The 25,878-nt window shown below is 38.3% G+C and overlaps 1 protein-coding gene across 1 annotated transcript in view; it reads right to left on the minus strand.

Annotated features, from left to right (window-relative positions):
• BLNK (B cell linker) overlaps positions 1 to 25,413 on the minus strand; it is a 97,163-nt gene extending 71,750 nt beyond the window's left edge. The window contains exons 1-2 of the mRNA XM_086752585.1: positions 25,356 to 25,413; positions 360 to 406 (exon numbers count right to left, since the gene is read on the minus strand). Of these exons, the coding sequence (XP_086608711.1) occupies positions 360 to 406; positions 25,356 to 25,412 (104 nt within the window). The 5' untranslated portion in view covers position 25,413. The remainder of the gene's footprint in view (positions 1 to 359; positions 407 to 25,355) is intronic.
• Between the last annotated feature and the right edge of the window lie 465 nt (positions 25,414 to 25,878).

Below are 25,878 nucleotides of genomic sequence, written 5' to 3' on the forward strand. Positions count from 1 at the left end.
GATGAACCAATTCTGAAAATTTGGCCTCATACACTATACTAGTAAAGAACTTTTGTACTCTGGAAGAAGTGGAACTTGTACTTTTCCTAATATTAAGATTGTCCCTGTCTGTTCTGAGGAAGGATATCACCTAGCAGCTGGTGCAGAAGATACTTTCTTGTCAGCTCATGTGAACCACAGTTCTTATAAACTTTCCAGGGTCCTAATCCTGAGGAAGTTCCACCCACATCAGTTAATGCCCTTCACATGAGCAGGAGGTTTCAATTCTCATTTTTCCATAATTATTAACAGAGAAACTGTCATACTACAACAGGGTATTAGTCATTCAGTAGGGAAGCAGAAAATAATGAGAAACTTACGGCTGGTGCATTATTTTGAATCTGCTCAGCTCATAATCTGATAGATTCTGAAAAGAGAGAAAACATGTTTTGTATTTTAAATAAAGATCAATTTAATCAAGACTAATCAACTAAGTGAACTAAAGAAAGACCTAAAAAATAGTTTTTAGTTTGGTAGCTACATGGTTGTCTCATCTTGGTTAATGCTTAACTTTTTATTACTGGTCTGTTGTAACATTTCTGAAAACCTGAAAGCCCACGCTACATTGTTAAACTGGAATTTAACCAGGCATGTGGCAGATTAAATTATGCTGGTTAATGAATCATTCAAAAAGTGATAAGCAAGCCATTTTATATGGTCTCTTTCCAGCTCCACCACAGAATTTCTTTACATTTTTTTTTTACTGAAATCAGCAGCTTAGTATAGCAATGACTGAGTGGAAGGTTACTTTAAAAATGGGAGACTATTGGGTCCCATAATCATTTGAAGACTATTAAGTCCCAGTTAGCTCTGTTCTTGGGCTATATTTCTGCATGACTCCTCAACCCATGAAAAACTGGAGATGAAAAAGAAATAGAATTTTTAGTGTGCCACCTTGGCACATACAGTGCCCATTCTAGTGCTGCACAAGCTAATTCACATACTAGAAACATTTTAGCCAAATCATTTCAATAGTTTGTGTAGCACCTTTCACCTCAACGTGCCAAAGGGTCCATGCACTACACTAAAGCTGCAGAAGTACTGCTGATGTTCAAGCTAGTTTGCAGCTTGCAGCCAAATTTCTTAAGTCAGCATTTTAAGATAGCCTAAATTAAACATTTTTTTTTAATCTACAGATTTTCCTTTACTGCAAAATTTCCAGTAAAATCTCTGGATTGTACCCAGATCCAGTATGTGATTGCATAGTTTCAGTCCAGAAACCTGCTAATTGCAAAATGCTCTCTTTCTCAGCATAGATTTCAACAGGGAATATGTCAGGCTGAAAAGATATCTATTTAATAGATGCAATTCTAACCCTTCTTCTATTTTTGTGTCAGGAAGAGGAAACTAATTTGCCTGTTTCCTGAGACTTCCTAGGCACACATATAATGACTGTGAAATCTCCAAAATGGATACTTCAGTGGTACTGAGTTCAGTGTAATGATTTATGTTTGCCCAGCTCTATCTCTTTTTTTTTCTGAGTAATTCCCCACCCATTAGTCCCATTCCAAACTGGTTTGCCTTTTCTCTCACCATCTCATCAACATGATAGATGAGTTTGTATCAGGCATACAAAAGGAGACACTAATAACAAGTGTATGAGACAAGGAGATCAAGTGGAGAACATGTAAGATCTCAGAAAAAAAATGTATTTCCTCAGTCTGTATTTAAATTCAAGTGAATCTCTGCATTTCTTTAAGTTCTTTGATATATTTGTTGTGAAAATATGCCTTTCAGACACTAGAGAACCCCCTACATTTAATACTTAGTGTGTAATTATACTGTAACAAAAAGCAGCTGCCTATCTACATGTAGTGTGTATGGTAATTAGCAGATGATCTAGCAGATCTAGAAATCACCAAATTCCTGAGGAAATTTAAAACTATACCAAGCTGTCTGATTGACATACAGGCCCATCTGGGCTCCTTCAGACTTTGTCAGCTGTAAGGATGACTCACCAAATTGCCTCTGCAGATCAATGACCAGCAATATTAGGGATATTTCCTCCCCTGTTATTGCACTCTCTAAATAAGAGGAGGAAGCAGCTATGTTTTTTGTTGTAAGGATTTGATTCTTGTTTACTCCCTTTTCTTTGCAAAATAGAATATTTGAGCTTTTACTTGTGTGTATTAAGGTCGCTGAGATATAATTGCTTGGTGATTGCAGCCAAGTAGCTTGTGTGATTCTCTCTGCCCTTTCAAGCTGATGTTTGCTGGAATTTGCCGCTTAAGCAGCACCCTGCCATGGGCAGCTCCGTCTGTACATGCAACTGCTGTGTGTATGCTCAGACCAAGAACTTTTTAAACTAGTAATTGTGTTTGGTAGAGGAGGAAGCTATGGATCTAAGCATTTCCTATACTGGAGAATGTTTGATAGAGAGGGTTTCTTAACTTGATTCATTTTTCTCTCTGAGATAGTCTTCAATAAGGGGATTAAGCTATGAGCCTCCCTCAAGTTTGAGGAGATTGACATCTGTGGGTCCAGCTGAAAGCTATCTCTTCTTATTTTGTATGTTTATTTTTTTAAACTTTTTAAAATTTTTTTTTTCAGTAAATTGCACCATTGATTGTAACTAAGAGCTGCTGTTGCATTTTAGCAACAAAATTCTGGTCTTAGGAAAAAGTACAGAAATATCTTGCAAACTCAACATTTTTGAAATTACATGGTAGCTTCTGTAAGAAGATGAGTAATTCTTCCAGGTTTTAATTATCCTTTGCTCCTGTTGTTGCTTATGATACACAATGTTAGTGATTCACATTGGCATGAATGGAATACATTGCAAATGTGTGATAAAGAAGAAGTTAAAGTAGTTTCTTTCCTGGAGGGATCTGGGTTGCCAAATATACAATGAGGAACTAAAGTGACAGATTGGGCTGTTTGGGTTTTTTTGTCTTTACAGTTTCATGTTAGCGTGCAATTTAGAAAGTATATAAAAATTATGTTCTCCTCAAATGCACTATTGATTTTCTCTTTTCTACTGGCTACTTCATTCACCTGGCACCAACTTTCTCAATAGCTTGTTTACTTAGCTCAGTAGTTAAGAGTAACCAAAACTGTTAGCTTGCATATCAAGCCAACCAGCATTGTTCTGCAGATAGCATCATGGAAGGGGAGAAGTGCAGCTGTGGTGCAAATGTTTGAGGTGTGTCTCTCACTCCTTTACTTGCAGACACTTGTCTTGGATCTGAGCCTATCCTGCTGTAGCTGCTTGCCAGCATGGGTGCTAAGAAAGGGGAAGCCTTACATCAAAAGCAAAGAGAAGCTAAATTTCTGTATACAATCTGGAGTTGCAGACTCGTAAGTAGATTTTATGCATTTTTGTCTGGAAAAGTTTAGACTGACTCATGCACGTGGACTGTGCAGTACACACACAGTGAACTGGGATGTCTGAGGTGCTTTGGTTTTGTGCATGAGCCTTGCAAATGGCCAGCATGCGTGCATGTGGCTTGCATGCCTTGGCTGAGTGGGACTTACAGCATTTTACAGACTTAGGGACATGTTGAGGATGATTGGCCGGTGGATAAGGGGTAGTCGCATGTAAATGCGGTCCTGGTTTGAGGAAACAGAGTAAGTGTGGTAGGAAGGTAAAGGAAATGGGGCTCTTACATGGGATAAAACATTGTAACACAGTCTGTAGCATATATGGCACCTTCACCTGCCCCAGGTTTAGCACTTCTCTTAAGAAGGCTTCTAAGTCATAAACATGGCTGTCAGGAGTCATGAGACCAGACATATTTTGGCCTCTGCATTTGCTTTGGAGTTGTTTTTGCCATGCTTTCACAGTTTGTGCTGTGAGATTGTGCTATGGGATATTTTTAATAGAGTTACTGCCTCAAAAACTTTTTCAGATATCTTTGAAGAACGTTGTTGATACAGTAGATTGTATGGTACTGTCTTTTCAACTATGTTTTGAAGTTCATAGAAGCAGATCTCTTTCCCCTTCCTTACTTTTCAGCCTTTTCCTGTAGGCAATTACCTGTATTAGATGGTTATGGCTGCAGGTGCAAATAATACGATGAACAATCCAAGAGAGCCCTGAAGGATCAGTGGGAGTTTGAAAAGGTCAAATTTTAATATGCATGAGGATGAGGGGATTCCTTTGACACTATGATAAACATACTGTGTTGCTGGATAAGCTGTCAATATCCGGGCAGTAAAGCTGCATGTAAGGTGACAGTCGTGTCATTACCTTATAATAATGCTGAGTTACGATCTGTAACATTGCCATTTCTGAGCGTGGACCAGTTTGGAGAGGTTGGCTCTGAAATGACTTTGTTGCTTTTCATGTGTGTGTGTATGTATATATATTTGAATATGATATTGTATAATTAATTTGACTTTCTCCTAATTTTTCTTCAATTTTTTGAGGGGTGAATAAAGACCCAAATTTACTTGATGTAAAGCAATTTCATGTTGTTATGGCAAAGTAAATGCATCATATATTATAGAAACTCTGTATTCAATATGATGAACTTTATGTTAGGACTTGTTTATGTTTATGCCATCTATTTGGTATTGACAAAAAGACCTGCAAGAAGCCAGGATTAGAAGGAATCTACAGCTACCTTTTTAACTTCTGAGAGACAGAAATTTGGAGTGTAAATAAAAATGATCTACACTGAGACAATCAATATGAGTAAAAATCTAAAAAAAAAAAAATAATAATTGTAATAAGCCATGTTAATGATATCCCCTATTAACTGGCCTAGTAGACTATCTGTAATTAGTCAGAGAAGATACGGCATTTCTTAGTAAAAATGTCCTTATGGAATATAAAAATATCTTTATGGAATAATATCTCAGTGCAGGCCTCTAGAAATACAACTTGAGCTATAGATTTTTGCCAGTGATATCTGGTAAAAACTGTCAGAGTGTCTCAGACTGAGTAAATCGTGGCATAAATGCGTGCATAGTGGAAAACTTTTAGAGCTTTTTTTTCTTAGATAAATGAGATCTGTGCTGCACAGTGGGGGGAAAAAGCAGAAGAGAAGGTGGTGGAAACCTTAAAATTAAAGGTCAGTCCAGAAAGAATAGCATAATAAAGAAACATATTTCTACTGTGAATGGAGAATTACTATTTTTAAGGTATTCATCCATTTTTAAAGTGTATAAAACTGACATCTAGTGGTAGCAAGGGCACTTTGTGTGCAAAGTGGCTTTATAGTTAGACCAGTTTGCATAGAAGATTAACAGGTTGTAACTAATTACCTACTAAAATTGCAATTCCCTGTACTTTATCCTAACTCAAATCTGTTTCTTTATGTTACAGACCCTTTGATATTAAATCTTGCTCCTTTTAGTAATATCGCACTTATATAATGCAAGGTGGTGATGTCTGTTCATCTTTATGAATGCACGGACTCCTGCTAGAGAAGTGTCATCCTGATGAACAGTTTCATTAGAGAGGAAAAGGTTGGAAGAGGCATTAGGATTAAAATATTCCCATCCAAAAAGCTGAGGATAAGAGTTAAAGAATTTCAGTAAGATCACTGAGGAAATTGTTCAGCAGCCACCAATTTTAGACCTGTTATGAGTAAACAGGAGAAGTCAGGCTTCAGAGCTGTGAAGCACGTCTCGGAGGTGTTCTATTACTCACAAGAGTGCTTCTCTGGGAGGGGAAGCAGGACTTTACGGCCGAGACTCAGATCTCACATGAATTCAGGCAAGATGTAGAGGCATGTGCTTAAATCATTCTCACTGAAGACAAGAGGATATGCTTGTTTGCTGGGGCCTGTGCTTAAGTGTTTTGTGCAATCATAGTTGATATACCCATTTATCATTCATAATTTTATTTGAATAGCATTTAAAAAATATTTTTCTATTTTCTTCCACATTTTGTCTGGCTTATTCAGATTTTAGTGTCTTTGAAGAAAAAACCCTTGCTAAAACTGTGTAATACCTACCCCAACAAGGCTTTAATTTAGCTTTGCCTCCAGTGCTATTATATACATAATGGATAAATAGCTCTTTTTTTCCTCTTTATTAGTAAATGTATGCAAAAATGAAATATGAATTATTTTACAATTATTTTAAAATACGGCTTAGGGCTGTGATATCTATAGTCAAAGGATGCAATTTAATGAACAGAGAAAAATTTAAAAGTACCATTCAAATTTATCTTAAAGATAATAAACTGAAAGAGATCAGCAACAGAAGGCTGGGTGAAGATAGACAAATCTGAAGGGAGAAGGAAAGGAAATGTGCTTGAGTGAAAGTGTAATTAGAAGTGGGCAAAAAGAAGGGGGAAAAAAAATCATAGCTTATTTTTTCAGGGTTGGCAGTTTGGCAATAATTATCAAACTATATTGGTCAATTTTTGGTTGTGAATGTTTATTTTACAGTCGTTTCAGTTCATAATAACTGTTACAAATATCTCAGAGGTAAAAAGTGCTGGTAGCATAATTCTAGTGAATCATAGCTCCATGCAGTTTCAAGGCTGAGGTGAATCATGCTATGCTGCCTCTATCATTCCATCTCTCTTACTTTCAAAACATGGTGAATCATATTTGTTAAACATGAATCTTGATATTCTGCAATGAAACTAAAGTCACAGTTATAAAAGTGGTACAAGAAACAGCTGTTGTCATTTCAGGTGAGCCTACTGCTTTAACATTAAAGCAGAGATGAGCAGCAATCCTATTCGTTGCAGAGCTGCTCTGTAAGGACAAGATTAGTTGTTAACAGTCATTCCAGCCAGAGCTGGGCAATGCAGTCTTATCTATTCTGAGCTGGTAATCCAGTGCAGGTGCTTAACAGTTCTAATATACTTTTGACCTTTCAGGCCTGAGTGTGGGAGAGGTTGCAATGACGTGAGGACAGCTGCTATATGCAGAGTCACTCTGGCTTTGTCTGTGCTCACTGAGGCCTCTCCTTACTGCTTAGACACTGATACTTTTCCAAAATAGTGAAAGCATAAGGATAAGTCATGCTAGGAGCACCAGCACTGTTGATATACATGATAGCGCTAAGATTTCACAGCAGCTGTCTCTGCATTTGGAATATATAAGACCTCACATATTACAAATGAAGTTGTGTTGATAGCAGTGCTAGTAGCAAGGCAATATATTCAGGAAATGCTTGGTGTAAAAAGGACTGTTGGGGATGGATTTCTTGCTCCACTGTGGATTTATCAGCCATCGGGAAGTGCTGCTGCTATTTTGTCCTCAGGCATGATTTTAGTTCAACAAAACTGCTCACTTAATGTTGTGTTACTAAGAGCTGTGCTCAACACGTTACGGGAGTTTGAGGTCTAGATGTGCTGAGGTCTATCATGCTGGAAGGAACAGTAGAGTATTTCACACTTTTTAGGACAGTCAGGACTACTTCAGCACCATTGATGGAGATCTGTTTGTAGTACTGCTGCTCTAACATTTCATGTGAAAACCAAGGTCTTTTATGAATTATTCTATTAGGTTAATATGCCTTGAACTACTGTATGGTTTTGCCAGAACTCCAGGGCTGAGGAGTCGGTACAGTATACCCTACAGCATTTATTTAACTGTTGAGATGTTAGAAACTTTATTTTTCTTTGAGAGGAAGATATTTTCCTGCAGTAGTAGGTCAGTGAATCACTGTGGTTTACATTATTTTGAAACTGCCTTTTACATTTGTACCTGAAGTGCACACATTTAAGGTTAACCTTTTTTTTTGCTTTGAAACAGCTCCAATGAAAGATTAAACTAGTTGATGCTTTGTTCTCAAATATACTATGAGTGGGTTTGCCTATGATTTATTTATGACCTAGGGTTTCCAGCTCATTCTGTACTCCAGGAGCTGCTTGCTCACACTTGGCTATCCAAGACACTTGAACCTGTTGTATTCGATCTCACACGCTGAATGAATGGTCCCCTCCCTGAAAGCTGGCTGCAGAAATAGCCTTGGTCTAAGATATTTATGTTGATCTACAACATAAATCTGTCTTTTTAGTGCTTGCAATGGGAAAGTTCATGTTATTTTTCCTAGAACATGGGTGTCCGCATTAGTCTTAGGCTGACCTGGTGGAGAGATAAGAGGTTTCCAAGGTTCTTTTGAAAATTATGCTCTGTTCCTCACTGACAGTGTAAGCTCAGTGGGCTGAACTCTATATTTGCATGTCCCTATTGAAAGGGTATTTACTGGAACTCAGAACATAAAACCACTTCCCATATCTTTATAGTAATGCACTGCTGTATACTTAAGCAAATGAAAATTGGTTTTGGTGTTTGAAAAAGGAAGCAAGTCACCACATACAGAAATAACAACTGTGACCACTAGAAATTTAGCCTCAGCAAAAACCAGTAGAGCCTGCTGCTGATGTGAACTGCAAGATTAGGAAGTCTAGTTTGGGTTTAGTGGGTGATGGTTTCTTTCATTTGTTCTTTTCTAAAAGTGAATTCCGAAGAGCCAGCTGACAGTCTTCTAGCAGAAACATTTATTTCTAAAAATGCTTCATCAATTAAAGCGGATTGTTTTGCAGGACTCCTTTCACTTCATCAATGATTAAGAATGTGTAAAAGCTCTGGCAAAGTTGAATCAATTTATTTTGATGTTTTTAATACAAGGTAAAAGGTCCAAATAAGGCATGTCAGTGCTACTGCTTTAGTGCTTCCAAAACATTTTATTTTTACTCTTATGGGAAACTTGCAGCTATTCATTCTGATTCAGAACAAAGGAAAATATTGAAGTGTCAGAAGTTCCATTTTTGGCTACATCTAAGAATTAATGGCCTGCAAAATATTTCTAGTCTGTAGTCAAGATACTAGTGACCCAAGATCTCCAAGAAACAGGACATGCTGCAGAAATGTCCTCAGCATGAGCCTCTGCTGAAAGCAGAACTGGTGCTTTAGGAATTTACCTGTCCCCAGGACTCAGCCCCAGGTGGGGGTATACTAGGCTGTTGATCAGTTTTGGACCTGCTTTAATTGTGACACCTAACAGGATTTACACTGTCAGCTTCTTTTAATAATCTTGCCCTTCAACCAGGCTCAACCATGTCTGGGGCCAGCTGCTGCTTCCAGCTACCTGCATCCACTTCCAATAACTGCATGCTGGTGATTTGAGTCAACTGGTGCTCCTCTGCATCTAGCTTGTTAAAACAACACTGTTGTGAAAAGAAGACTCTCCCTTGGCCATGTGGTTATGTGCAATTTCTTTCTAGTTCATCTTTTCCTGCCTGAACAATCCGGTGTTGCTACCTGGTATATCCTTAAGTGAGCAGGCCTCTCCACCATGGCCTGTATACCAGGCTCTTGCTGAGCACACAGGGGCTCTTCCAGGACCTTCCCTCACTCTGACAGACTCTCTTGCCCCTAGATAACCTAAGTGAGTTTTATTTTAATTACCATATATCCTATTTCTGGGGAGGTGTTTGATAAAACACAGCTAGCATGGAGCCCTTCTGTGCTTGCTCCCTGAGGCCAGCAAGGTGCTACCAGGCAGGGCTGGGGGGAAGCTGTACGAGGCACCTGAATGTCCCACTGCTTTGTGGCTGCCAGAGGGCCAGTCCTGCTCCCTCCCTTCTCCCTTGACTCCTGACTCTGGTGCTTTGCTGACCCTTTTGTGAGTTGAACCAGCTGCAAATCAAGCAAGGGCATTCCCTTGAACCAAGGGAAGCTTCTGGTAGAAGGGGAAAGGAAGAGGAGAAAATATTTGGTGAGGACAGCCACCCCCGTCTCTGGCAGCAGCCTCTTCAGTTATCTGGGTTTGTGTGAAATCTCTCACTGAAGCTGTGTTTTTCACAGCCGCTTTAAACCTCCTGGAGAGGTGTATTCTCTGGGCACTGTGCTTCCTCTACCTCCTCCATGCTGTCACCAGCAGTTGTGCAGTGAGCTGGATTAGGGAAGTGGTCTGGCTGAAAAAACATTTAAAAAAAAAAAGTTTCCTTCTGGATAAAGCCTTTATGGTCAAAGGAGACCCAGTGCTAGCAAAGGTGTGTGTGTGTAAGGGAAACACGTGGCACAGGTGGAAGGGGTGTACCCTTCCAGGTACAAAATTGTCCCTTCAGTTAATCTAATTTGCTTACTGAGGAAATTCAGGGAGGCAAGAGCTAAAATTGTTGTGGTGGTGGCATTTTCAGTATTTGAATATTGACTTAGTAGGAAGAGTACCATCTTGGAATGGTGGCAGAGGCTGTCTTGGTGGAAGATGCTCTCAGCACTGCGTTGAAAAACAAAAGTTTTCTGTATTTTCTGGGTATTAAGAGTTTCCATCCTGCTCTCATGAGGGAGGCTGAAAAGGACAGCAGGAAATGGCACAGCAGGAATCAATTCTCAGGTCACTGGTAGGTGAGACTAGCAAGGACCCTTGTTACCTGGGGAAAGTTAAGTCATAATCCTACTTAAGTGCTGCTATACAGGTCAAATAATTGAATACAGAGGCTCCACAGGCCTCTCAGGAGGAATGGGATCAATCTTGGAGAATCCCAGAAAGTGGGAGACTCTGGGCCTTTAGCTCTCCCTTGCTGGCCAAGGGCCTGGGAACTGTGCAGAAGTGCTCCCTGCTGACACTGCTTGCAAAAACAGCTGCCTTCCGCTTTTCTGCATCTGGACAAAAACAATAATTATAACAAGAAGTGCTGGGAAATAGCTGAGCCTGAAAAGGCTGTACAAGAAGGAGTGTGAGAATCGTCTTGCCTCTCAGAGCAAATACTATGGCAGAAGCAGTCAGCAATCTCAAAATTGCAAGAGCAATCTTAAAGCAAAACCTGTATGTCAGAGTATTCTTGAAAGATTAAGAAAGATCATATGCATAATTGTAAGCAGATGACACTTTATCAAGGGAACTAGTTAATCTTAATGATAAGAATAAATGCCCTTACTGAATGTGAAACCAGATGTGACTTTGCACATGTCTGGGCACATCTCCAAACACTCTGATGGCTGCCTGCCTTCTGTTTGGAAATAAACGACAACCATACCTTGGACATTTACATGGAAGTAACAATATCATATGCCCACCTAGAAATATACTGAGCTACTTAACTTTGAAAGTAGTCAAATGGGATAGATAATAATGGGATAGATTTGCTGTACCTTCTTTGATATTGTTTTATATTTTTGATGTAGTACTCTAGTTCTACTGTTCAGCTTCATTTTCATAATCACAGTGGTTATAGCTATCTGGTATAGATACTCTTTAATTCATGCAGTCATGAAAATGTTGTGTATGTATGTCTAGGAATCTTGAAAATGAGCAGTTGATTTGGTTGAATCATGTTACCTCAGCCACAGTAAGTAACATCGCTAATAGTGGGTAATCACTGAGTTGTGTGTGTGTGTATTTTATCTGCAGAATATTTGTACATAATATAATATATGTGTCTTTTCTACTTCTGTATAGCTTAGTCTTTAGACACAAATTTTTGTTTATTTGGATTTCATGCTGGATGTGAGTACTTATTCAAGGTCCTGGGGCACCCAGTGTGTACCTCAAGCCTGCCCTCTCAGCACTGTGAATCTTCTTCTTTCTCTTTGACGCTTCATGTTAGCCAAAGAAGTCCATATCTACATCTGAAGTTCTCCAAGCTTTTAGGAACTCTTGCTTTTAGTATGTTCTGCACTGATATTATAGCATTACATACTGTTCAGGAATGCAGATGTCTGTCATTTTGCTCTTTCTTGAAGTGATCCCAGTTACTTGTAAACAAGGCAATTAAAAAGCAGGTTATAAAAATGATGGCAAATGTCATAGAAATTACTGTTTCACTATATATAAGCACAAATTAATCTCTTTTAGGAAAACCCCCCTGTTTCTACCAATTTCTTAAAATTTAAATTACAGTAGTTAGCAACTGTGGTTCTTGCAGTGCAAGAAATAGTAGGATATATATTTAAAATGTCTAACAATAAATACATTTGTTTCAAGGTTTACATGTCAATGAACCAACATGTTGTTGATAACCAAGATTAAATGCTTACAAGAATAACTGCTTACAAGAAATCTCAAATTTCCACTGAGATACAGACACTCTTTCCTTTCTTGGCAGTTCATGAAACGTTTGAATTTCATCTGGTACCATCTTACCATTTTGGAGCAGTATATCTTTAAATCTATTAGCAAGCTTGTGCAGAGTTTAGAGTGGGAGTGGAAAGGAAGAGCAGCCTGTTTTCTTTGAGAAAAGTTGAGCTTTGAAAGCTACTGAAAGTTTTGTAATGTTAAAAGACAAACCAGCTGCTGGGCAAAGTGCAAGAGAAGAGGTCAAAACTCTACATGCAAATGTCCTTTCATATCCTAGTAATTTCTGAAGATTCACAGGGCTTTAAAACTAAGCTAATTCCAGGGATACAATACACATATTTGCAACCAGTTCTAATATTAGTCCGTCATGATGGTGGTGTCTGAAAGTCAGTGATATTTATGCTAGCACAAAAGAGACTAATACATTAATTTTAAATTAGTCTCCCAACCCCAGTTGCCTTGTGTGTGGGAGTAGTTTCTTTGTAGGAAAAAGTCACGGCTGGTTGACTTTATCTCCCTTTCTCACACTCCAACCATTGACTAATACTGAAATTTAACTTGCAGTGAATATTTCCATTTTTGCTTACATGCCATTTAAAATGCTTTAATCAAGATTTGAAACCAATTTATAGTGCAAAGTGCCTGTCATGTACTATGGTCTACATGCAGAAGCAAACTAAAATTGAATGAATTTTGAGCACTAATCATTTGCTGGTCTATAAATGATTTGATGGATTTGTGAAAGTCAAGAGGCAATAGTGGACAATGATCATATATTATATAATAGCCATCTGTACGACTGGGCACATACACTTGTAGAACAGGAAAACCACACAAAAAGAGAGAAACACTTTTTGATATGGGTCAATTAATTAAATGTCAAATGTGAACAAATTTTACCTGTATATTAGAAGTTAATCGGCCACTGTGTTAAAAGGTTTGTAATGAGTCCCATATCAATGTGAATCCAGTCCTTTTTTTAAGTGGCCACAGGAAAAATTAAATAACTTTATTGGATACAACCAGTCAATTTTGATTATGTAAGTTTCCTTCATATTTCAATAAATATTGTAAGTACTATTTGTCAGCATGGCCTTCCAAATTCACTCTAGTGACTAAAGCTACTAGCAATGATCATATCTCTTCAATTGTAGGATACAACTACTTGTAGCTATTTCTAGTGCAATTAAAATGTAAAAATGTAAAAAAGCATCTCCTTAATAAATTAAGATGGCCACAGAATTAGTGTTGTGCTAAATCTCTGTTTTATCTTCACTTATTTTTCTCAGAATTGGAGGGGAGGGAAGAACAAGTTTTATACTTCAGACATGCAGACTTAGATAAACAAAATCCATTCAGGAATTTCTCTTTATTAATTAATGAAATAATCCATAATGATGTGCACCTCCTACACATACCTAAACAAAGGTATTGTATTTCTACTCCAGAAAAATAAAATATTAATTTAAAAAAGGTCCATTTTCATTTCCTATGGTACTCGCCAACTCTACTTCTTTTTACATGTGACTGTAATTACCTAGCCATGTAACATACCTGCATAATACAACAAGATGCCATCTGAAGTACTTGAAAGTATTATTTGTTTTTCCTCGTTTTCTTGTACTGCATCATCTGCTGAGTAAAAGACCCTGGCATTTCGCATTCTAAGATGTTTGTAAAATTAATACTGCTTCCCACTGTTATCTTATGTGAGAGTGGATCTATAGCTCATTCAGATGTGTATGTGAGCATGCATGTATTCAGATGATGGATGTTGAGCTAGCTGTTGATCTTCTGACAGATGGCCATGGTTATGTGGAATGTCTGTAGATCTGGGTACCATTTAGCATGACAAATGTGACTTTAGCTGATTAAAATTCATATCCAATATTTCATTAATAAGGGCTACTTCAAACTGAAGCTCAACAAAGGCAAAGTCATATTCAAGAAATTCTTGGTCTTGGAACAGTATTTGATGTTACATTGTGGAAATCGAATTGTGGAAATATGCAAATGTCAGATTATACCCATTTTATCTGTGCTGCTCAAATGGGTATTTCTCCCATTTGGAACCCATGTGGTGCTTTGGGTTATGATGAAAAACACAGGAAAACATTAAAAAAAATCTCCTCTGACCCAGTTATTGAGTTCCTCAGTTTATGTTCCTGAATTGATTCAGGAGCACAGTCACAAAATCTTTAAAGACCCAACAGAAAATGTAGCGCTACACTGTAAAGTTCAGGAATGCTTAATTGGACAGGGAAAAGGAAGAAATGGTAACACCGTGAATAATGCATGGCACAGGTCTAAAAAAGACTGAAAACTTGTTGGTAGAGGACTTTCTGTTGGGGGAGTGTATATGCTATGAACAAGTATAACCCAAGGCTTTTGGGATGATACCCTCATTCTTGCAGATTTTTTTTTTTTCCTATTTTCTCTTTAAAATCCAGTGCTGTGCTTGTACAGATGCATTTCAGATACTCTGTGAACTACCTGAATCGAAAGTGTTCAAGTAAGAGGCTGAGTTTTTGAGGTGGTGGTTTTGTTTTGTTTTGTTTTGTTTTGTTTTGTGTTTTGTTTTGTTCCAGTGAAGAGTCTACTTCACTTGCAGTGTGGTGCAGGGACATGTAGACATTTCTCTGATCTGTTTTGCCCTGCAGTATATAAATCTGATGTACCAATGAAGTGTTGCATTTCTCTCTTCACAGGAAACTAGGTATTCTGGGCAAATGCAAACTTTTTTTGGGGGGTAGTTCTGAGCAAGTAAAATAGGTTGTCAGCTATGCATATGGAATATACATTTGTAGTCTAGTGTCTCTATATTTTTTTTTTGAACAAAAAAAGTTGTACAACCTGTGTAGTTAGTTATTTCTATCTTATAAAATCAAGTTTTTACTGTATTGGAGTCATACCATGACAAATCAACAAAGGGCATTTGTAAGACCCTGGGTATTTTTAATAGTTCGCAATCTTACACTTTTTAAGGATTATATTGCAATGGATACAGACAGTAACACCTTTTAGAAATGTATATTGCATTCAAGTAGCAAGGGGCGAAATAGTTAAACTCTTTAGTCAAAAAGCCCAACCACACAGGAACAGTGGAGGAAAAAAAAAAGTACAGAAACAAAAAGCATTCTACAGCAGGTCTCAAAAACATTAATTAGCAATTTAAAATATCTTTAATGGGATTTTTGTGCCTATTTGTTTACTGATGCAAACTCAAATACTACAGGTAAAATACGTACAGAAAACCAAGCACCCAACAAGTAGAAACTGTGTTTCTGGATTTGATACAGTAATGTGAATTTTGCATAGGTTCTGCCCTTCAGTATTCCAGAGGATTAAAATACATGAAGTGATTGAAATTCTTATTCTTCTAAGCACTGATTTTGTGGAACCTCTGGGAATTCTAATTTCTTTTCAGCACGCCTCTTTGAGTGCGTGTGATGTGGTTTTCCAGCAATGCAACCCAAACTTCAAGCCAGATTCCCTAATGCTAAAGTCTGTGGTTATGCACAGAATTGGCACTGGGAAAACTCACTAATGAAAGATCTCTACAATTTTATTAGTTTTTTTTTTTTTTTTAATGTGGGCAAATTCCATGAGTTTTTAGATATGGAAAGATTTATAAATATTTTAATAGTGTCCTCTGGGCCATTCTAGGAATGGTTGCAAGCTTTCATTGCTCTTAGCAGTATGTTGATAACTGACAGGTTGTGCAAGCCATCTGCTGATCATTTTAAAGTAAAGACAGTATTACACTGAAATTTAGCAGTCACGACATTTGTAGCAATCTGCAGGTTTGCTGTTCCTATTTTGTTTGCTTCCCTCTGCCCCCATCATGCTTATTCAGAGCAGATGTCAGCCTGTAAAAGAAAACAGGATGGCTTCATTTTACTAAGGGAAACTCCCTGACACTTGGTAACTTGGTCTTTATCTGTCTCTGTGTTTCTTGTTTCTCTAAATTTGCATTGCAGACTTCATAGATTTTCATTTTAGCGGTGTTAAGCCTTTTAATACAGCCATAACAGCTCAGTCAGCATTAGCAAAATGTGCTCAGTTTATTGTGGGTGGAAATTAAAGTTGCTTTAATTAATTTATTTTTTAAAAATAATTATTTCTAGCCATCTTTCATTTCTGCAATCAGGACCCCAATTAGTTCTGCTTTGATTCATCAGGAATAGCAGCTCAAAATGTATCTCCTTGGAAATTTATCTCATTTTGGCACTAGCATCACCCACTGGCCCAAGAAGCATGTTAATATTTGGGGCCTTTCCAGGTTCCCTCTATTTGGAATAGAAACTTATGCTAAAGACAGCTATTTTATTTAATGCAATCCTGTGTTTATGTAGAAAATTGATGAAGTCCTCCCTTCCTGAACTCTGAAGAAACAAACACTTGTTAAGGTGTTTCACTTCATACTCTCCATCGCCTGTTCCCAAGGAGCACTTTCTCCCTGCTATATTGCCTGGATCTCACAGGATTTCATAGAGTCATAGAATCATAGAATGGTTAGGGTTGGAAGGGACCTTCAAAGGTCATCTAGTCCAACCCCCCTGCAAGGAGCAGGGACATCCCTGACTAGGTCAGGTTGCTCAGAGCCTCATCCAGCCTGGCCTTGAACGTTTCCAGGGATGGGGCTTCCACCACCTTTCTGGGCAACCTGTTCCCGCATCGTAAAAAATTTTTTCCTAATTTCTAATCTAAATCTACCCCCCTCTATTTTAAAACGATTACCTCTCGTCCTATCGCAACAGGCCCTACTAAACAGCCTATCCCCATCTTTCTTGTAGGCCCCCTTGAGGTACTGGAAGACTGCTATCAGGTCTCCCCGGAGCCTCCTGTTCTGCAGGCTGAACAGCCCCAACTCTCTCAGCCTGTCCTCATAAGAGAGGTGCTCCAGCCCTTTGATCATCTTCGTGGCCCTCCTCTGGACCTTCTCCAACTGGTCCATGTCCTTCTTGTGCTGGGGGCTGCAGAACTGGACACAGTACTCCAGGTGGGGTCTCACCAGGGCAGAGTAGAGGGGGAGAATCACCTCCCTCGACCTGCTGGCCACGCTTCTCTTGATGCAGCCCAGGATGCGGTTGGCCTTCTGGGCCGCAAGGGCGCATTGCCTGCTCATGTTAAGCTTCTCATCCACCAGCACTCCCAAGTCCTTCTCCTAAGGGCTGCTCTCAATCCATTCCCCGCCCAGCCTGTATTTGTGCCTGGGATTGCCATGACCCAGGTGCAGGACCTTGCACTTGGCCTAGTTGAACTTCATGAGGTTGGGACCTCTCCAGCCTGTCAAGGTCCCTCTGGATGGCACCCCTCCCTTCCAGTGTGTCGACGGCACCACACAACTTGGTGTCGTCGGCGAACTTGCTGAGGGTGCACTCTATCCCACTGTCCATGTCGCCGACAAAGATGTTGAACAGGGCCGGGCCCAGCACGGACCCCTGAGGGACGCCACTCGTGACCGGTCTCCACATGGACATTGAGCCGTTGACCACCACTCTCTGAGTGCGGCCATCCAGCCAACTCCTTATCCACTGAGTGGTCCGTCCATCAAACCCATATCTCTCTAGTTTAGAGAGAAGGATGTTGTGCGGGACAGTGTCAAAAGCTTTGCACAAGTCCAGGTAGATGATGTCAGTTGCTCGTCCCTTGTCCACCGATGCTGTCACCCCGTCATAGAAGGCCACCAAATTGGTCAGGCATGATCTGCCCTTGGTGAAGCCATGTTGGCTGTCACCAACCACCTCCTTGCTCTCCATGTGCCTTAGCATGGTTTCCAGGAGAATCTGCTCCATGACCTCAGGCACAGAGGTGAGGCTGACCGGCCTGTAGTTACCTGGGTCTTCCTTATTCCCCTTTTTAAAAATTGGGGTTATGTTCCCCCTCTTCCAGTCATCGGGGACCTCACCAGACCGCCACGACTTCTCAAATATGATGGCCAGTGGCTTGGCAACTTCATCCGCCAGTTCCCTCAGGACCCGCAGATGGATCTCATCAGGACGCATGGACTCGTGCACCTTCAGGTTCCTCAGATGATCCCGAACCTGCTCTTCGAGTACAATGGGCAGTTCTTCATTCTTGCAGTCCCTGCTTGCACCTTCTTTCTTTCATTGTTTTCAGTGGAATTGTATGTATTCACCTTTCCAAACCATAAAAGCCGTAAGAGTTGTCCCTGTTCCTTTACGACATTGATTTTTAACCTTGTACATGCTTTCTCATGAGAGTCAATAATATTCAGCTAGTTTTAGTCTTTGCTGCAGAAAGAAGTATTTTCCCGGAAACCTTCAGAGATATCTTCCAGGCGAAGAGCACCATCGTCCCACAAGACAGTTAATTAGCATGAGTGTATTATCCTTGGGAACTCCTGGTTTAATTATATTGAGAGTGTGTCTACTTTCACTTTATTGTCAACTTCTTTTCATTTTTGTGACAGTAAGGAATGATAGACTTGCGAGTTTAGTCTGGTCAGTGAAGTCATACGTGTCCTCACTGCTGTTCCTCTGTTACATGATTATTAGATTTCCAGTATTTCTTTTTATTCTTAAAAAAAAGGGGAAACTCTATAGCCATTATGAATTTATGTTGTAAGAGTAAATTTTCTTATAAAATAAAATTTCTAAGAATAAAAAAAGAGTCCTGAGAAAGAAATTTGATCCAAAAAAGGACATATGTTCTCACCAGTTAGTTGAGGTCTTTCTTATTCTTCTGTTTAAAAACAAATAAATGTTTTAAAAGCCAAGTGCTCCTGCGAAACTTGGATTCTTGATCTTTATTTTCTTCTGCTCTGCCAGAAGGGTAGACTACTTGTCTTATAAATGTGGCCTTGTCTAAATCTATCTCTGGGAAATTCTCACTGATTGTTCCAGTTTAGTTCTTTGTTAACTAAGACAAGCATGAAGTATAACTTCCTCATATGCTTCTACAAGGCACAGTCGGTTAATGGTTTCCAACTGCGCTCTATCTTGAGTGACATTTGGGTGAACATAGACAAAACTGTCTATAATTGTCTGTTTTGGTAGCTTTGCGTTGCTAGAGCTGCAGCTATCAGTATGTAATGACAAATTTGGTCCACTCTTGTATAGGATTACATATATATAAGTACTTTTAATAAGAAAAGCACGTATTGAGAGAAGAGGAAACCCGCTATCTCCTCTGCTTGACATATTTTGCTGACTTCCTGTAGAACTTGCTCACTGAAACTTCTAATTACTTCATTAAGTAATCTTTATGTAATTTACAATCTGCATTTGTGTACTGATGTAGATGTGGTTTTTGTCTTTTTTGTTTTGATAAGTTCAGTCTTGTAGAGAAGATAAACAATGAAAAAAATGAACTTGGCACTTTAGTATCAGCTTCCCACATTCACTGCCTCTTCAAGCATAAAATAGAGTGGAGAATTAGGGATTTACAGCCCTATACTGGAAACAGCTAATACGAAAACATATGGACTAAATTTTGACGTTTTAGGGATTCTAGAAGATTTCTGGTATGGTGAGTAGCTGGTATTTAACAATGGGGGAGTGATTATAGTTTCTGGCTAGATTTTTAAAAATAACTAATGATTTTAGGCATTAGTGTTGTGAAGTTCCAACTTGCATGCATTGTAAAAGCTCCTGATTCTCAGGAAGGAAGAAGTATAAAAGCACCCAAAATGAAGTTTATTCAAATCTCAAATTGTCTCTAGAGACAATTTCCTAAAATTATCTCAGAGGGGGTGCATTTATATAATCAGGATGTTGGAATAAAGCAGAAACAGAAGGAACTTCAAAATTGGAGAGCCTGTGACTGTCTGGAGTTTTTCTGTTTTTCGGCTCAGGGCTTACAAAGTCAGTGTTGGAAACTATGACACAGTGGCTTAAAAATTTCTGCAACTTCTCACATTCTTTTTCATATTCCTTGAATTTGAGATGTCCACAAAACTTGAAGAATATTTAAAATAACTTTTAAAATTATCAGTAAACTTTAAGAACAAAGAATTCTGCATCAAAGTATATTCCTTTAATCCATATTTAATGTAATTATAAATAATTTGACATTTAGAATTTGATTGGATTGTTGTGTACCAAAGCTTTAAGACTGGAAAGCAGACAAGCACTTCCCATCATTCACAGCTACTGCATAAAACAAACAAAATTATGTTCAAATCATTTCGGGCAGTGGCATTTGGAATATGAATAGAAATGTTTTCTGTCACAGAAAAAATTAACGGGCCACTCGTACAATGAATACTTTTGCACTAGTTCAGGATTACATTGCTAGATCATGGCATTAGATAGTTTTATTAAATTGCTTTTGAGATATTTGAAAGTACTTAGCAGGAAAATAAATCAAAATGATTGGATGCAAATTCAGTTTCTGAGCTAATGTTCATGGGAGTCTGGTGATAATGATGTTCGACTTTGTATCTTAGTCTAATATTTTCTTTTGAGTGTTTTCTTTACTAGTTTTAGTATTTTGTTTTGAAATTAATAAATTGATAGCTAAAATCACTTGTGTTCTTATTTGTCAGATAATGATGTATAACTTCACGGTGTCCTAGATTTCAGAAATTATATCTACATTCAGTAACCTCTCTTCATATTTATCTTTTGTTTTGTTTTTTAAGAATAAGGATAAATATGAAAATCTTGCTTTTACTTTACAGATGCCTTATGCTTTGTTGAAGAGACATGCATATGTAATGCCCTTGTACGTTACTACTTAATCAAAGATGATCAATAAGCCACAGATGCGCTAAGCTGTGAAACATCTCCCTTGTAGCCCTCGTCTCTTTAGGGTGACTCTTCGATTCTAGTTACTTTATATGTTAACAACGTTTACTTCCTTTCTGTGGTATGTTCTTATAACTTTCCTCTTTTTGAAATGACTATAAGTACCTGTGATTCTGCTTTTAGAAACTGTTTCCTATTTGGTTATAAACAGCAAGAAACAGAACCCAAGCCCTCCCTGCTTGATGGCCAATGATGTTCAGAGTGACCTAGGCAGCTGTAGCCAATTGTCCCTTTGCTGGCAGCCCCCCTGCGTTGCTCTGCAAGAACTGCGAAGTGGCAAAGATTGCACTTCTCTGCTTTGTTACATTTTCCGCCCTCCATTTTAATATTTTGCATCCATCTCCCCTGAGGAGAAACTATTTGCAGTTTCCACCTGCTCTGAGAAACTCTTCATTTTAAACAGCTTTATTTTAACAGTGTGTTCAAAGTCCCTAATAAAGCACTTGCTATAGGGATAGGTGCCAAGATAACTTCTCTTTGCACAAAAGAGTTCAAGCTCTTAAGGTGCATGGCTTGGCAGGCTCTTCATCGAGAAAGTGAGCCCAGGGCCTGTACAAATATCTGGAAATTAAAGTGTTTCTGAAAAAATACCTTTCATATCAGAGCCAGTTCAGCTTCCTCTGATGGGGAACCTCTGCAGTTGAACATTCACATAGCAACAGAGGAGCTCTAGGTGTGGTGTCTTCGGTCGTTGTGGTCACTAGAGAAAGGAGATATGATTCCTGTCCTTTCCTGTCTGCTGCTTCTGCATTGCAGAGGTGGGAAGGAGCATCTGAGTGAGACGATAGTTGCTTTTTCTCAGTAGCAGTGCTGACACAAATGGATGTCAAAGTACAGCTCTGGTGAGTTGAACCTGGCAAGCTCTGTCAGTGTTTTGCACTGTCAGAGAGGCATGAATCTCCCACAGGGAGACACAGGTTCCATTCTCTAAATATTACTGAAAAATCCCCAATAGCGTAGTGGTGAAGAAAATGGGTCTGGTTTTCTCTATAAGGCACTCATATTCCAGCCATGTGATTCAAAACACATTTTGAAATAGCAAGAAAGAGGATAAATTCATGTAAGTTGTTGAGAATCAATGTCTGACCATTTTGCTATGTTTAAGATTTCTTTTAGTAAATTGCCATATACAAATCCAGTAAGAAAGTCTACCTTTCTTTCAGTTCTGAAGTTCAAGTCAAGATTCACTGGTTTTTATCTTTTTTGATCTATCATTAGGAATTCAAAACAATTGAAAAAAAAAAATCAAAGGAGCAACCTACTCTTAGAGGGATCTGAAAAGCAGAGTACAGTGTAGAAATTTCAGACTTTAAAAAGGAAGAGAGAATATAATATGCTCTCTGCAAGGCAGCTGTGGCTAAATGCTGATTTGCACATTAGGACTAGATTAGCATCGTTCAGATGCGACCTGCATATTGAATAACTATCATAAGCATAGTACTATTGATAAAAAATGAAACTGCACGGTACACTTCAGATCAAATATACCATCCTTTTGCATTTTTTAGATTCTACAGAAGTGTAAAGGAAGAGCTATTACTTCTATTATTATTTATTTTTTTTTTTATAAAATGCATGTAATTTTGTTTCCTATAAAAGATAAGCTTAATACTCAGTATGTTTATAAAACAGAATATAATATTGCTATAAAAACGATTGGTCTTTTGGCCATTTAAAGACAAGAAATGACCATAAATGTTGATTACTCTATTTCTATTCTGAAACCAGTCAAAATTGATTTAAGGTGGTGTGGCTAACGTATTATGTGGCTACAGTGCCTACGTGACTCGATTTTGAACATTTTAAACTTCAGAAAGGCCTAGAATATTGATTGATCAGTCTAATTTGCTTTCAAATAAAATGCATTTTGCATTTGACATGAAGGATGTGTTGTGCAGGAAGGCCCCGTAAGAAATTTCATTAGTTAAAAGGGGAGCTTTAGGATAATTATTTTCTGCAGCATTTTCCCAACTTTTGACAACATTCTTTCTTTGGAAAAAATTAAAAAGTTGAGCGTCCTAACCGAAACCACACAGGAAACAGAGGCATATCTGGTGTGTTGGTGGTTATATGCTGTGCTAAATGTGCAGCATCCTGGCTGCACACATTGCTTTCCAGGAAATGTACCTTCCAGCAAGGCCCACCAGTGGGCCAGCGCACTGCTTGCCTCAGAGGGGCGTTGTCTCTCTGAATTTTGGCGTATTTCACTAATACAAAAAGCCTGTCTTGCTTATGCTTAAGATGTCAGTGCCATGACAGGGAAAGAGAGGTTTGGAGAAGGCTGGAGGAGATTTATTGTGAGAAAAAGGACAGACCTACATTTAAATACCCATCTAACATCCGGTAGACACACAGAAACGCTGCACATACATCATGAGATCTGCACATGTGCATAGTGTCTCTATACACACATGTACAGTGGTAAACTGGTATTTGCTTTTTAGGAATTTTTAATATGTGAAGGTAAACCCGCCACTCCTGTCTAGTAGATGGCATCAGGCTTGCTCAAGTGTTTTCTGGGTTTTTTTTGAGGTGGTTTTTTTTTTTTTTTTTTTTTTCTTTTTTCTTCACTGCTGTCTAGTGATAGATGGCCAGCTTTTCTCTAGTGACTTTTAGCTCAATGTCTAAAGGTGATATTGAACTTCTGTTAAGGCTTTGCAGAGTGTAGTGAAGTAAATAATATGCCCCTTTTAACTGAATGATAAACTGAGGTGCAAAACCTAAGATTTTTGACAAAGGTAATAAACAGACACAATAAGAGAATCAGGATTTTGGAATTTTTGATTTCCAGACACCTCTACAGAAACCAGTTGGGGAATCATGCTTCAAGTGGTGTAGACAGAAACTCAGATTTTCTGCGTGGAAGTGTGTACCTTAGCCATCTGGTTAATCCCTCATACATTGTTAAATTTGATCTGCTAAGGGTGTGCCTTCTAAATCAGACACCTTGTAACAGAGAAAGAACTTTTCATTCCTGGAATAGCATAGATTTCTTGTGCACCAGGCTAGGAGCTTGGAATAAAAATGTGGGATATTGATTTAATTACTTACAAGTTAATATACATATTAGCTTGTACATATGAGAACAGCCTCTTGTAGTTACTCAAATATTGCTATTAATGATAGCAAAATATAGGTTCTCGAATCATTTTTTTTTTAGTATTGTCATAATTAATTCTGTTTCAAGCATATCTTATTACAGATTTATCATGTTCACAATGCTACTGAACAATTCAATTAATGAACACATGAAAGCTGTAAGACGTTTACTACTGGTGTGCGAGACCTGTATTTTCTCTACAATGCCATAAAAAATGGATGTTGCTTATTGTATCACACACATACTGCCATGTTTTCTGCAATGTAAAATAATCTTTAAAGATCTGCTAAGGAGAATACATAGTTTGGAGAACATACTAGCAAATGCTTTCATTTTTAATCATACTGCTCTTGTATAGCAGACCATCACCAAAGATCATCAATTGTTCCCTTTGCTTTTTTCACTTGTGTTTTGATTAGGTTACCACTAATGTCTGAAAATATTTCTCATATCCTTTCCCACTGCTGCTGCACAGTTTTACAGCAGCAGGCAGAAGAAGCCAATGCATTCACCCTGAGCTTTAACTTCACTCCCTCTCATCTAGCAGCAGAGATTACAGCACCTTTAGTGACTCAATTTGTAATGCATGAATGGGACAGGAATCAGTTTGTATTTGACAACTTTGTTAGCCCTACTATGCTAGCATGAGATGTTAGTAAAACCCAGTTTTAGTCTGTGGCCATGCAGGTTTAAACAAAGTGAACCTGCATGTACCTGAGTAGCTGTGGTCTAATGAATCACTTCGCAGGACTGGAGCCCTTGTTAACATAAACAGCAGATATAACTCCTGATGCATCCAGGAAGCAGTGTTCTTGAGTAATGAAGTGCCAAGCAAACTAATTTCTCTGCAGTTAATAAATATATTATAAAAAATATTTTACCTTTAAAAGAGATCTTAAAGGTCTTTTACTTCAATAGCTACACAAATGGAATTAGTGGTAGAGGAATTGCCCCAGGTCAATGAGTTATCCTATTCCTCTCTTCTAATTAGTTGCAATCAATTAACCACACTCTTATGCAAAAAATTTATATGGAGGTCAACAAAGGAAGTTATCAGATTTTTCTCAGACATTGTTCCTAGTATCTGTAAACTTTTATTGTAATATTAATGTAGAATTCTGTACTAGTAAATGTTCTTAATGATGCAGGTTTTATGAAAAGGCTTCTACATAAACAATGGCTTTAAAAATATGTATTTTCTTAAGAAAACCCCAAACTTCTCTAACTCATATTTCATGAGACATTGTCTGCAACGTTTGTGTACTAATGGCTGATTCTACATATCTGCACTTTCTCTGGAGGGGGAGAAGGGCTGGCTGGGATTTTTGTTGTGCAGCAGGTTTCCTTGAGTCAGTCATGTAAATCAATTCACTAAAATGGGAGATCAGAGCAATTGATGAAGCGTGTATGAAGGAGCACAATGTCTCATTATTTCCTAGCACTCTAAGGAATACAAGCTTTATGCTGAAATATGCTTGGATGATAACTTTTATGACATATTTGCTCACCAAGAAATGAGATCCATTCATGCTCAGTTTTTCAACAACCACAGCAGATTCAGGCATTCCAAACTAAGGTGAGAAAAAATAGAATTATTACAATAGTATGAAACTTAACAATTGTAAGCAAAGTAATTAATACTTCCATGCTCAAATACTTGGGGTTGTGGACGTCTTTATACTATCTGACATGTATTATTAGGAAAAAGAATACCGGACAGAATAACAGTAATGCTTAGAAATAGTGACTACCACGTAAGACACAGTATTATCTCTTTCTTAGGAAGGAAGATTACAGGGGATAAGGGCTGATAAAATTGTGAATGGAGTAGACAAAATGAAATTATGAAGCAGCTGTTATGCATGGAAAGTAGGAAAATTTAGAATTCTTTTATTTAGGAATGTACTACTCTTGTAATGAGTTTAGCTTGTCAGACAAGCAGACAACAAGCAGATGTCTCACTACTGGTGTTTAGTGATGACCACTGAACCTTTTATTTTCTTACAAATGCATTAACTCTGTAACACTGAG

This window comes from Chlamydotis macqueenii, chromosome 7 (genome assembly GCF_036417535.1).
Source record: "Chlamydotis macqueenii isolate bChlMac1 chromosome 7, bChlMac1.mat, whole genome shotgun sequence".
Lineage (NCBI taxonomy): Eukaryota > Metazoa > Chordata > Aves > Otidiformes > Otididae > Chlamydotis > Chlamydotis macqueenii.